The sequence below is a fragment of the Danio rerio genome, chromosome 18 (genome assembly GCF_052040795.2).
Source record: "Danio rerio strain M-AB ecotype USA chromosome 18, GRCz13ab, whole genome shotgun sequence".
NCBI lineage: Eukaryota > Metazoa > Chordata > Actinopteri > Cypriniformes > Danionidae > Danio > Danio rerio.
This window is the reverse complement of record NC_141038.1, coordinates 37,242,844-37,258,247: the sequence shown is the minus strand read 5'-3', so window position 1 is coordinate 37,258,247 and position 15,404 is coordinate 37,242,844. Positions and strand designations below refer to the sequence as shown.

Below are 15,404 nucleotides of genomic sequence, written 5' to 3'. Positions count from 1 at the left end.
TGCCAGATTATATATACCCACATAAGTCTTAGGCTAGTTTAAGTAAATAAAAATAATAATAATAATAATAAAGCAAATGCATAAATGAGCAATTCATGCAAATGTCAGCCTTGCTATGAAAAAGTATATAGTTTTTGCCAAAATAGCGAAATCGTTTCTGTGCAAGTATTTAACAGTGCTTTAAAAATACTCAAAACTGTCTGCTTTGTTTTCAAACTGTTACATTTGATTTACCAAAAGCACAGAAGTGCCAGTTTTACATCCATCACATCCATAACTGAATTTTTTCCTCATAAATGCAAAAAATGTCAAATAGCATAAAATCAATTGTTTTTGTTTTATAAAGAACCATCTTTTATCCCTTTGATTATCATTATTTGTTTTGGGGTGTGCAGTTTAATTCACAAAAGTTCAACAAAGTATGATGTATACTGTAAATTCTAGGCATGGGCTAAGATTCTGACGGTTTGATAACCTTGGATAAAAAAAAAATCACGGTTTCTCTGTATTTGGATTACTGCTCTAAAATATATTATTTTTAAATCTCTTGGTTTAAAAAAAAAAAAAAAAAAAAACTTTTTCCCCCTTTGAACACAATGTATTTTATATGAAGAAACATTTTAATAGTTTGGGACAGTAAACATGTTAGGCTAAATAATTCAGGTGGATCCTTGACTTTTTGACTTCACACAGGTGTCTTTACAATTTTCAACAGCATCATTGGATATCTTTTCTGATTAAATATCTTACACATACCTTATTATAGGAAAGGTATAGCAGAAAATTGTTTTCTTCCTTTTCATCCTTAACGCATGTTTGTTTAAAAATTGTTTACAGATTGATATTTTTTGATTGATTACAGATTGATTAATTGACTGCACCATAACTGTGGTGAGTTGTTTTGGAAAATATAAACAGATGTTTCAATATAACGTTAACATATATTTCTCTGTGATTTTATGTTTTGAGATTTTACTGCAAATGTCACATCCATAACGCTGGACTTGCTCATATGTAAAATATTTTTATTCCAATGCAGTTACTATGTGGGCTGCAATAGTGATAGTCCAGCAGATGGCGCGTTTGTCTTTGTTTTGTGTTTAAATCCCTATAGAGAAGCATTCCCATTTGCCACACATGAACTGTTTTTTGTATTCATAGAGGCCTAGAATAATTGCATCACAGGGTTTCTGCAGGTTTCATCAAGTCAAATTTAAGACCCTTTTAAGACCATTATGAATGACATTTTAGATTTATACAGGGCTAAACACTAATGATGATTTCTAATGGCCCGGTTTGCCACAAAAAGCAAATGTAATTATTTTTAGCGACATACTTTAGTGTGTCAAAACAAGAAAATTGCAGCTGTAAACACTATTTTCAAAAATTTTTTTTTAAATGACAAGTTTATCATTGTGAAAAGTATTTTTATTGAAGAGGGAATTACATGAATAATCAAAAATACATATTTGTTGGCTTTTGGTCCAAATCGATCAAGTAGAACTTCTATTTAGCCTATTGCATTTGTTTTATGTATATTTATAAACATTGTGTACTCACCCTTCTGTCAATAGTTTTTGTATGAATGGAGTAGAACGTAAAGGGATAAACTGCTCTGTTATTATCACAAGGAACTGTTTTCAGATTTCTTTCCCTGATTTTATTAAGATGCATTGTTAGATATTGGATGGATGTCAGCCCGATTGGGTAGCTTTACTTTGACAGAGGAAAATTTAGAGCTGTTTAAAATTATTTAACACAATATTTTAGTGAATTTAATTTAATTTTTAAGACCCTGCGGGTACCCTGGCCTGCATCATTTGAAGCAATGGTATAATCATTTTGACTCAACAAATGTAGTATCATCATCAGATGAGGGGTAAACAAAGGCATTGACAGCAAAATAAAGTAGATGATAAATAAAAATACTAGGTCACTTGAAGCAGACGAGATTATTACACTTATTTTTTCCCCCTGTAGGCAAAGTTCTGACTTTTAAACAGCAATACAAGCAAGTCAATTCCATGCATGCTTTCCAATGTTATTTACATAAAAATATTTTAAACAAAAAACTTTATTTATTATTAGCCACAGCAGATTTTGGATCAAAATATATACAGTTGAAGTCAGAATTAGCCTGCCTTTGAATTTAAATCATGTTTAACAGATCAATTACGTTTTTTTCACAGTAGGTCTGATAATATTTTTTATTCTGGGGAAAGTTTTATTTTATGTTGGCTAGAATAAAAGCAGTTTTTAATTTTTTTAAAAACATTTTAAGGGCAATATTAATAGCCCTTTTTGAGCTATGTTTTTCGATAGTCTACAGAACAAACCATCGTTATTCAATAACTTTCCTAATTACCCTAACCTGCCTAGTTAACTTAATTAACCTAGCTGTATAGAAGTGTCTTGAAAAATATCTAGTCAAATATTATTTACTGTCATCATGACAAAGATAAAATAAACCAGTTATTAGAAATTAGTTATTAAAACTATTATGTTGAGAAATGTGTTAAAAAATCTCCTCTCCGTTAAACAGAAATTGGGAGAGAAAAATAAACAGAGGGGCTAATAATTCAGACTTCAACTGTACATCTAAAACGAATCAAAGAAAGCTCTTTTGATGAGAGAAATCTGAACACAGAGTTCTTTATTAAAGCTCAGTTTGCATTATACAAATATCAGTTTCAAACTGCATGCGGTGGCTTGGTCTGAGGCACAATACTAAGGTAAAACAGCATTGTTCATGTAGACAGAAAATAAAGGGACGGGGTGAGGAGGAGGAGGGTGAAATCAACATTTTGAATTGCATAAATTAAACTGAATATCGTGTAATATTGCAGTTTACCCACTAGGAATTTAAACTTGTTAGTTGTCATTTTTAATAGACGAGTAAAATATACACAAAGGTGACACTTGAGGAAAAAGACATTAAGAACAAGGTCAGCAATTAAGACAAGGAAGTAAGTTCATCTTGCGTTTTTTTTTTCTTTTTTTTTTGCTATCATGACAACAGAAGGTTTTTGAAATGAAATCTTTAAAGACAATAAATACAGAGCATGTTATCATATCACAACGATTCTCTACACCATAAATTAGACAGAGGGCTGAACGCAGATCTGCAATGAAAGCCCACTCTCTCTATACATACAGACACGCTTCTGTTAAAGGAGTGGAATATCAATATAATGAGGACTTGGACATTGACTGTAACTCATGGTCCAAATTCATTTCAGCCAAACGCGGCTCAGAAGAACTTGGTGTATGGTGCGGGACGTCCCTCGGGTTGTGTCCTGTCCATCACCTCTTTCACTCTCCATAAAAAAACAACAGAAATCTCATTTCAACTTGCTTTAGGAAACACTATTGCTGTTCCGAGCACACACACAAAAAAATAAAAATACCAAGGCCTTTGTTGGTGAAAATAAGTACACTGTTGATCTTCCATGTTTGTAAGACCAGAGCAGGCAAACTCAGCCATGACGGTGATGTAAAATGCAGATAATCACATATTTACTCTCACTATTCAAAACTAAATAATCCTCTTAAACAAAATGCAGCATAAAATGAAGTCGCATCCCTGAAAAAAAAAAAAAAAAACAACAACTAAGAACCAAAAAGAAAGATAAAACAGGCACAAAATTTCAGGAAGCCTCCCGATTTTAGGAGTTTCCTTCACTGCAAAACCTCTGCGATAAACCAACCTGCCACTGCATAAGAGCGCCAATCACGAAACACTCTACTCGTCTGGATTTGGCAAATAAACATGGATTGGTCATGATTTAAGGAGCTACGACTGCTAGTCCTTCCACTTCCAAAGCAGATTTCAAAGAGAGCAATCCAAACAGAACTCAACACTGGGTTAGTTAAATCAAGCTTATCTTAAAAGGCAGAAAGCAGCTCAACTCCAAACTTTATCCTTAGATCAGTGGACGTAAAAAAGAAAGAAAGAAAAGCTTTAGTTGGGTGTCATGCTGCCCTGTGGACAGTCTACTGCCCTATAATGACCTTAGACCTTCGGTGGCTACAACAAAAAGTTTGGAGGAGTGACCCGTCACAATGCAATGAACACAGACAGCTGATACAAAAAAAGTCAGTGTATCATCATTATCATCATCATCATCAGTGATGAAGATAATAACGACGACAACAATATAATACCAATATTACAACTGACCCCAGATAATGAGGCCCAACTGAAGTAACATCATCAGTTTAGCGCTGATCACAGTACAACCTGTCGTTGTAAGGAATGTTCCGATCTCAGCGGGACAATGACAGGCCGGCGAGCCTAAATGAGGTGAGGGGGTGCGCACAGGAGAGGAGAAAAAGGGATTTGAAGGGGGGAATGTAGCAGTACTGGGAAAGGGGGAGGTAGAAGAGGAGTCGACGAGGAGAAATCAGAGAGTCCAAGAGTCCACGGCTCTACTCCCACTCGGTGGTTCCCGGTGGTTTGGACGTCAGGTCGTACATCACCCGTGAGATGCCGGGGATTTTCTTGATCTCGTTCACCATCTTGAGAACCACCTGCGGCCAGAGAAAGAGTTAAGCACAAAGCATATTCAGTGTTCAGCGATGGCCAGTAACTGGTTAACTGACATGCAATCTGGATGATCTTCTCACACTCCCAAAATCTGTATGTAGGATTAGAATAGATTACATTTTAAAAACTAAAGTTACTTTATGGATTACACAAAAGCAGTAAACAATTAATCATTCATTATACTGTGCATCTTTTTCACGTATTGCAACAATTTCCCATGACCATATAAATGTTAATAACCACTAAAATCTGCTCAACTTGAAAGATGCTAGCTTCTTTGGGAATTTTCATGGCAAGAATAATTTGTGTTTTATTTTATTATTGTTTTGTGCGTGTGTGTGTGTGTGTGAGTGTGTGTGTGTGCGCGTGCGTGCACGCATGTGTGCGTTATAATGCAGGCATTTCCAAACACTGTTGTAATTCAAATCCCAAGAATATTTACTTTCATTCAAATTTAAGTTCAAATTTAAGTTCACCTGAGATTTTGTTAATGTTTCAACAATTTAAACAACCTGTTGTATATTTACACAACTGCATGTACCTTACATATGCAGCTCTCTGCTTAGATTTAGGTTTACACAAGTCAGTTTGTGCACAAGATGGAAACATTGCTTTATGGGATGGAAATTCTGAAAGATTGTGGGTGTCAGGCATGTGATCAGTCAAGTATTAAAATGGTGAAGAAAATAAACATGATTTTGTATATTAATTTTAGTACATCAACACAAAGAACTGTTTTTGTATGAAGTAGGCTCTTTATCTCAGCATGACTAATAATTGAGAAGTAAAGCCAACCATTTGCCATTTCAAAGTCATTACATTAAGGAATGACTAAATAATTTCAGTCTGTATAGACTGAGAAGCACTCACTTTCAGTTTTTTTACAGTTTTACAGAAATTAAGTTTTAGTTCAGTTGGACAATGATCATTACACTTCTTAATTACACTTGCAGGAGCTTAAATGCAATTATTACTTCGCCACTAGAAGGCAATCTGCACTCACTGTGAGAAGGAGTAATAGATCACTGGTTCATCATCTCACCTGAGATTAACCAGTTCTCCAACTTGCCCTGGCTTAGCGACAAAGTCAGAACACACATATATCCACCTTTTTTCCCATGCCACATGATAAAAAAATGGGAGGATTCAATTTTCAAAAATTCAACTGAAAACAATCAATTAAACGTTTTTGAAAACTGAGCAGGAGATGTCATTTGTAAACTCATTAGGGGTGGCAAAAGGTGACAAATTAAGAGTGAAACTCATGTACTATATATATATATATATATATATATATATATATAAAATTCCATCATTCTGAGTTCGTAATAGTCCTAAAGGACAAGATAATAATTAAACATGGCAGTTTGTTTATGTTTTAGGTTGCTAAAAGAATCAATTGCTCCATTGTTATTGTTTTTTTTGCGCTTCTTATCCTTTCAGAAATGAACAAATGTGAGAGGGATGTCAGAAGCACTTCAATAATCATGCGCACATTATCATCATCAGATAAAATTTCAAATACAGACACGCAGTGAACACAGCAAATAGAGCTCTCTGGAGAAAGTGAAACCACTCGCTCTATGAAACCACTGGCTTTGTGGCGGTTCATCAAAATGACGACAAAGTTTGTTTGAGCTCGGGTCGACCATGGCTTGCTATTATATGTATATACTATTACAGTGTAATGTCTCAGCTGTGTATTTAAAATTGGCCCTTCTTTTGTTTTCATTCTCCTGGAATGTGCATGCGCTAGTGACGCTAATCTCTAAATAATAGCATTCAGCTGCGCGTCTAGCTCCTCTTTGGAAAGAGTACCCAAAAAATGGTACAGATTTTAGGTACTATGAATGCCATAAGCCTGAGGAAAGACATGTATTTGCTCTGGGACAGAAAATAAATATGTTTATATATTCAAATTAAAATCACATTCATATTGCAGCCTTTGTGATTAGCAAAGTGATTAAGATCTCAAGATATATATATATATATTTTTTTTTTTTTGCATGTGAACAAAATATTGTGACCATTTTGTATACCAAAATATTAGGAACTATAAAACTATTAAATCTGAATTCAAGGGTTATTTAAAAAAATAAATAAGACTTAAGACAAAGCCACCCTGTAATGTCACAGTAACAAACCAAGCATAACATTATTTATAAGCATAAATAAGACACAAATCCAAAACACAGCACTCCCTCAGTTTTTATAGCTAAAGTCAAAATTATTCACCCTCCAGTCATTTTTTTTTTTACATTTCCAAGTGATGTTAACAGAGCAAGGACATTTCCAGTGTTTCCTATAATAGTATCATTTATTCTATAATTATCTTTTTAAATAAATATACAGTCTTTTTTATAGTTAACATTTTTATAATATGTATATTTTTAATATATTGTCTACTAAACACTCCACTGTTATTCAATTACCCACCTACTAATATGTCACGTGTAGCTAAGTCTTTAAATTGCACTACGTTGAATACTAGTATCTTGCAAAATAATGCATTGTCACCAAATCAAAGACAAGAGAAAATACTATTTAAAGAAACTCTCGGGAAAACTTTTTTCTCCAATAAATAATTTGAAAATAAAAAAATATATATTTTCATAATAATTAATTACTATTAATTGATAATTGTGATTTCAACTCTGCATACATAATTAGTTGCATAACATTATTATTTGAAATGATTTGTATTCATTGGAATGGAAGTTCCCCAAACCGGGGGTGCAACCCATCATTTTCAAATGCAGTAGTAACATGCAGAAAATGGTGGACATGGGAAAAAAGTTTGGCTAGATAACTGAAATTCTCACCTCCTCTGGGATCTGGTTGTCTGGAGTAGCAGCGATGCCGGTCATGAAGTCGCTGGTGATGAAGGTTCTAATGACGACAGAGCGTCTGCAGGATGGTTGTTTCTGCAGTGGGTCACGGTCAAAGTGCAGCGGTGTGAGGATAACTGGCATCTGACTGATCTTACTCGAGTAGCCTGTACATTAAACAAAAATTCTTTAATATTACACTTACAATATAACATATACAAGCTTATCTTTTGACAATGCCAGATTTTTGGATTAAAGCTAGTGAATGTTCATATGATGTCTGCATTTTCAGTACTTGAATGAAGATAAGAGTCTAGAAGTGGAACAATACACCTTGATTCATGACAACATTGTAATAAATGAAGTTCACGCAAAAACTCAAATGTTTACTCCAAACCTATTCCCAATGTTCCAAACACAGAAGATATTTTGAAAAGTTCAAAGTTTTACAGACATTTATATATTCAATTCAAGTTTAATTGTATAGCACGTTTTTACAATATTTATTGTTTTAAAGCAGCTTTACAAAAAGTGCACATTATCACATTATATTCAAATACAAGTTATTAAATATAAACATAGTTAACCTGCAGTTTTACAGCATATAGGAGAACAAACATTGTGCTCAGTGGCTATCTGTTAAGTGGCAAAATCGGCAAGTGCTGATAAATACTAAACTTCTTTTTAAGTTATCGGCTGTTAGAAAATGATTTTATTGCTCCACCTCTGACTCCTCTGCGTTTTTTTTTTTATTTATCTTTCTCTTAAATTAAATTAAATCCCACTTATTTGGAAATCTGCTTTTGTTTTACCCTTATTTAAAGGTAGAGGTCCAACACAACCAAATAATCAGTCTAGGCAAAATTCCTTGAAACAACTCCTTGTACTTTCTTCAATTTTTTCAGACTAATAAATATTCTGTCTGACTTCAGCTGCTTTACAACTAGTTAGTATGACAAAAATCTCATTTTACGATACAAGTCATCTCATATCCTGAAAAAGATATACATCACAATATAGTCAATCAGTTCATAGTTTATATACACTGACCACATGAATTCTTACACCAATGCCTAATTGTAAAACTTGCTAACACTTAGACACCCGCTAACATTAACACCCGCCAACCCGCCAAATGCGGGAAGATTTCAGTTTTGGCGAAAAGACAGCCGCTCCCACTAGCCACTTTGGCAGGTTGGAAATAATGTTTACATTGTAGTTTTCTTAATGCAGGTTTCGACAAAAAGGATGGCCCAATATGCGTGCAAATGTGATCTTAGAATCGAGACGCAGCATGACTGACAAAAATAACTGTGTTCACACAAACAAAAAGCAGGTGAACATCTTATGAGAGAATGATTACTCGCGCGCACAGGTGATGTGATGCGCGCGACTGTTAAAAAGTGCGGTCCCGTTTACTTGCGCAAAACAACTGTGTGTAGAGGAAGCACAACTGGTGCGATCGGTTCTCTTTGAAATAGACTAGACAAAAAGCGATGCTCGTGTAAACGGCAAACATTTTTGTAAGCAGCAGCGGCAGCCACTGCTTTCGTTTTAATTATTCTCAGGCATGTGATCATCCTTTCAATATCACTTGTGGAGTTTCACCTGCTTTCTTTTGCTTACAGTTATTTTTGTTAATATAGCCTAATTATCATCCTTTGCAATAACATTGCTTTAATATGAGATTAACTACCCATTTATGTGTAGTAACCGCTGATCTGGGACCTTTAGCCAGGACAGATTACTGTGCATATTTTAGATGCATGACAATAGATCTTTTTAAATGTCAATTAAAAAAAAAAAAGCACAAGTTTTGTCGAATAAAAGTGCGTGTATACAGCTATATGTTTGCTTGTTTTTTTGGGGGGGGGTGTGGTCAGATATGGTAAAATATGGCAACTCCTTAATTTTGAGTCCTAAAAAGTCATTTGAAATAAAAACCAATTCCAATGCAACACAACCCATTTGCTCAGGCACAGTGAGCTAGCTCACACACAACACACACAAACAGTGAAATAAATAAGGAGGCATGTGGACAGCACAAAATCTAAATCAAGTCATTTTAACATGCCAAAGTCACATTTATTAATACAAAATATATTTTCCAAGCAACAAAAGTGTGGCTAGTTAAAATGGAAAGTGGCTAGTAATGTTGGAAAACTTCTAGCCACAGTGGCTGGTGATCAAAAAAGTTAAGCCCTGCTTGCTAATATTGTTATTCAAAACCTATTATAAAATAAAGTGAAATGGTTTTACTCTTAAAACCATTTAAATACCAGAAATCTGTACAAGAAGTCTGTACAATAGTAAGACTTAAAATTCCCTTCAAATGTGAAAAGTGCTTTGAATGCTTAGAGAAGTGCTATAGAAATGTAATGAATTATTGTTATGAAAATTTGTTGCCTTGTCTAGGCAAAGCAGATTTTCCCCTCAGAGACATAACTGTGGTGAAAGCGTTTATACCGCTCTCGCAATAGCCATAGCTGTGGTTGGACTGTTTACACAGGCAAAAGGTTATGATAATAATGCAGCAGACGGCTCTTACCGGACTCCCTTAAAATGGAGTGTGCTACAAAGTCTGCCTGTCGCAGTGTGCTCAGTACACCAGTGGTCAGGAAGGTGGGTGTGATGTCTGTGGGCGGTTCCTTTACATGTGAACCGAAGACGTAAACAACTCTGCAGAGATGAGCAAGGACAAAAAAAGAAAATTATTGACAATAATGGACAATATAAGTCATGTGCATAAAAGAAATTTAGACAAAATGACACTCTTAAACCTACATACTTGTTCTTCTTCTACAATGCAATTTATTTTACCCCTTTTTAATTGAATAAATCTGATGCTTTTGTAGCTTTGGGTGTTGCTGTTTTTTCTTATATATTAACGTGCAAGTGAAAAAGCTACTGCTACTGTCTACACTAGACATGGAATGATAACCGTGTTCAAGGTATACCGCAGTTTGGAAAAGTCAATATTTTTTGCTGTATTGTTCCTAAGGTACGAGTAAGATTTTTTATTTTCGTTTATTTATTTATTTTTTCAGGACAACTATGTCCAGCAGAAAAGATCTCTAAATGTGCTGTTTTAAATTGTAAATAAATCTGTTTTTGAAACAAATTAACACAACAGAAGTCAATAATTTAAAATAAAAAGAATTAGTGTGTTTAAAGGGGGGAAAGTTAAACATTTAAAAAGAACATATTTTAGAACAATAATCACAATACAGAGAAACCGTGGCATTTTTAACAAAGGTTATCACACCGTCAGAATCTTATACCGCCCCATGCCCAGTCCACACATATATGTTGTCGATTTCACTCATGAAAACAGAGTATTGGGAGACTAAATCTGAAAATTTCTGAAAATTCTGGTCAGGGTGAAGATTTTCCAAAACTCTGGGTACAGCGTGTTAATGTGAACACTACAACTGGAAATTTTGCCTCACGACATCCCCGTGCTCACTGTTGTCTCCTTTCTAACTGGCCAACATGGCTGGGTTCACACCAAACATGAAACATGTGTCATGTAGACACAAATTAGTTTTTAAATGAAAGCAGGCAAAACTCAGTTTATCAAAATACAAGTGTAGGTGTGGACATAGTTTAAAACACTTTTTTATTATTAAAACACTTTTGTAACTAAATAAGCACACAGAAGATTTGACCCAAACATCAGAGAATATTCCTGGAGCTCCTCACAGTTAAGCACTAGAGCAAAGAGTCCATCTGTTGACATTACCTGTTGATGGAATGACAGATGCGAGGGATGAGTCTGGCCAGGAACATCAGAGAATCCCAGTGAGGAGCCTCTTTACTGCTCACCCCACAAACATAACTGTATGATCTTGAGTCTCCCTGTACAGACAGATCATATAGAATGAGAGTTAAATATAATATTTAATATTTTTAAATCTGCGATACACTTTGATTGGAAAATAATTTTTTAAAATATATACATGAAAAATAGTAAAATAAAAAAAGAGAAACATTTTTCATAAATATCCTGTTGGTGGCTGTTAAAAAGAATATTACAAAAAAGATATCATCAAATGCATGGATTGAAATTATAATGGAAAATTATAAAACAGACCAACTTCATACTGGGAAAGAAATTATGCAACATCGCATACACCTGATCTGATCATTAATGGCCCGTTTCCACTAAGACAGGGGTCACCAAACTTGTTCCTGGAGGGCCGGTGTGCTGCAGATTTTAGCTCCAACCCTAATCAAACACACCTGAACAAGCTAATCAAGCTCTTACTAGGTATACTTGAAACATCCAGGCAGGTGTGTTGGGGCAAGTTGGAGCTAAACCCAGCAGGGACACCGGCCCTCTAGGACCGAGATTGGTGACCCCTGCACTAAGAGGTACACAGCAGATTTTGTTGTTCTTGGCTTTGTGGCTGTTCATCAAGACAACGAGGTCCCAGGTTTGTTTGAGCTCAGGTCGACCATGGCTTGTTATTATATGTATATATTAATACGTTATAATGTCTCAACTGTGTTTTTAAAAATGTCGCTTAATTTGTTTTCATTCTCCTGCTTCTGCATGTGATGTATCTGTGTGAACAAACAGCATTCAGCTGCACGTCTAGCTCCGCTTTTTACCCTTTTTTTTTTACATGCTAGGTACCCTTTGCAAAGGGTGACCAAAAGAGGTATGGTACGGTTCGCTTTTAAGTACCGTGACAGTGGAAATGGCCATAAAAGCATACCAAACAAACCGTACCACTCTGTGGAAACGGTCCATTAGTTACAATTCTGATGTAATAGATCACTCCCTAAATCTAAACAGTCTTTCATATTTTTTTTTTTCTTGTAGCTGGTAATTTTTTCCCTGTTCTTGTTTTTTTTTCTCTTTTTATTTTTATGTACACCGCATATGTTTACATGTGCACATATAGGAAAGCATATTTGGCTGAAAGAGAAATTGAGTCCATGTGTGCATGTACCTATGAGTGTATTCAAATGTACGATCTCTAATAAGTATCTGATGCAAGTGTAATACTATTTAATAAAAAAAGAAATCATAAAAAAGAAAATACTGTGGTAAATTAAATTCCCATATCTTAAAGACATGGTGCAGAAAATAAAATTGAATGCAATGCCTCTCGTCTAAAGAGAGACCCCCTTTATATTGTTTCTCAATTGGACCATTTTGGATTTTGAACAAACGCAGCAAGTTTACAATAACATGACAGTACACCGGAAGCGTCTGAGCTGGCTTAAACAAAATTAAAAGTCCCCGTGCATATAGTCCATTACAGGCTTGCCAACATGCATAAATACAGTGTATGGTATTTTTAAACTCTTCCCCCTGCCTGTCAGCATGTCCCAGCTCAGAGTCTGCAGACTGTGGTAATTTTAGCAGTAGGCTGTTTGTGAGAGAAACACCCAGCCATGCGTCATCAGCCAGTGTGTGGTGAGACGCTGACTGCCTCTGTCTGGATGTGTTTTCTGTCAAAAGGCTTCATCTCCGACGCGAGCCAGCTTCATCTGACAGTATGATTGAAAAGCTGTCGATAAATACAAACATCATGTGACCTGCACATAGCATTAGATCAACTGCTGCTCTATATGTTACTCTGATGTACAAAATGAAAAGCACTTGGGCATTTGCAGCTGCACTAAACATCCCAATTAAACAAAGCAACGGAGTATATAACAGCAACAGTGCTTGTGAAATCAACGTGTGTTTGAAAGCCTAACCACAGCAACGTGGAGACAGGAAAATGTCATAATGAGATACAAGCAGACAGAAGTGTCTGTCATTTTGGAGAGCATTTAAATCAAACTAAACTAAATGAGCAGTTTCTTCTTATAGTATTATATGTAGCCCTTTAACAGTCAAAATGTTATTTTCTTAAAAAAAAAAAATTCTAAAGATAAACAACTGGCTAAAATGATTTTTTTTTTTTTATTACTACCAGGATTGCTAGCTATTAAACAATGTGCTTTAATGCTCTAAAGCAGTGGTTCTCAAACTGTGGTACGTGTACCACTAGTGGTACGCAGGCTTCCTTCTAGTGGTACGCGGAGTAATGAAATATGTCTTGTACATGCTTCACACATTTCAAAGTTTACCAAAAATGATGTATATAATATGCTTTATATGACATTTGGCCTATATTTCTGAGGTAATCTGCCATGATAACTGTGCAGAGTTGTAGCTGCTTTACTGGGTCTACTACGCTACTGTATTTCAATACTGCTCATTTTGGTGATACTTGGAGAGACATATTTTTTCTAAGGTGGTACTTGATGAAAAAAAGTTAGAGAACCACTGCTCTAAAGGGCTTGAACCTGCTAACAGCTATATTCTTTATGACAAGACTGAGAGGGAAAGACACACAGTACTTAGCTTTCAAAGGGGGTTTTCCAAACACTCCTATACATACAGTTGAAGTCAGAATTATTAGCTGCCCTGAAATATTAGTTCCCTGTTTATTTTGTTCCATAATTCCTGTTTAAAAAAAGAGAAGATTTTTTTCAAGATTTTTTTCTAAACATAATAGTTTTATTAACTAATTTCTGATAACTTTCTAATATCTTTGCCATTATGACAGTAAATAATATTTTACTAGATATTTTTCAAGACACTTCAACACAGCTTAAAGTGGCATGTGAAAGCTAAACTAGGTTCATTAGATTAACAAGGCAGGATAGGGTAATTAATAAAAATAAAAAAGTTATTGTATAACAATGGTTTGCTCTGTAGACTAGAAAAAATATATAACTTAAAGGGGCTAATCATTTTGACCTTAAAATTGTTTTTAAATAAATAAAAACTGTTTTTATTCTCGCCAGAACAAAACAACTAAAACTTTCACCGGAAAAAAACATTTAGACATACTGTGAAAATTTCCTTGCTCTATTAAACATTATTTGGGAAATATTTAAAAAAGAAAAAAAAAATTGAAAGGGGGGTTAAAAATTTTGACTTTAACCGTAAATAAGTGTAACAGTCCGATAATTTAAGGCTCAAGTGCATTATTTCACAAGTGAAAAATCATTTTACTGGAGCCGGAGTTTTGTTGTTAGACACTATTGCTGCATGTCCACTGGCACATTGCTAGAGCAGAGTATTAAGTGTTTTCAATTCAGTCATTTAAAATATAATGCAATATTTTTGACGAATAAAAAAAACTAAGTGTGGTTTACAAAATCCGTCTTTCAAATGATACGCTAAGCCGATGTCCTGACTCTCTGTGGTCATTAAAAATTCCATGATACTTCTTGTAAAAAAAAATAATAAATAAATAGTAGGGGTGGCCAATTTACCTCCATGAACAGTTACCTATTATGACCTCTCAATTAGAGTTGGGCTGATAGATGATGTAATCGTCCATCGCGATGGCTGACAGACACTATGATGCTGAGCCAGCATCGCGATCCTCCACCCCACCCTCGCTGCAAATCCTCTTGCGAAAAAATACACACTTAGACCTTGTTTACACTAATAGGTCTTATTTTAAATGGCATTTTAGAACGAAAATGATCCACATCCATGATGGGATTTCATCTAGCATTTCTGAGCAGTCCTCCTTCAACACTACCGCTGAAAACGCACATCATGTGACCACACACACACACACACACACACACACACACACACACACACACACACACACACACACACACACACACACACACACACACACACACACACACACACACACACAGACACAGTCAGACACAGTCAGACACAGTCAGACACACACACACTGTCATGCGCTTGAGACAGCGGGTCCATGAAGGGAGCGGGTAAGTAGACTGGTTCAATCTTTCGCATTCACGCTTGTACTTAGTCATTTTAGTGAAAACCTCAAATACTGTTGCCTTGTTCCTGTTGGTTGTGCACCTTTTTTAACAACCAAATTAGTCAACGTCATTATAACGACACAGATTACTCTGCCTATTCACTCCTATTTATGAGTCACGCAGCAAAAATAATTAACAGGTGGTAATTTGTCTGTAACTTATCTTTATTTATTTATGATTTGTTTATGGGTAAAACAAAGACA

At 35.1% G+C, this 15,404-nt stretch overlaps 1 protein-coding gene across 1 annotated transcript in view; it reads right to left on the bottom strand.

Moving 5' to 3' along the window:
- Positions 1 to 2,621: 2,621 nt before the first annotated feature.
- The window catches only part of gmps (guanosine monophosphate synthase), a 33,581-nt gene continuing 20,798 nt past the window's right edge, over positions 2,622 to 15,404 (bottom strand). The window contains 4 exon segments of the mRNA NM_200587.2: positions 2,622 to 4,530; positions 7,369 to 7,541; positions 9,923 to 10,053; positions 11,117 to 11,232. Of these exon segments, the coding sequence (NP_956881.2) occupies positions 4,429 to 4,530; positions 7,369 to 7,541; positions 9,923 to 10,053; positions 11,117 to 11,232 (522 nt within the window). The 3' untranslated portion in view covers positions 2,622 to 4,428.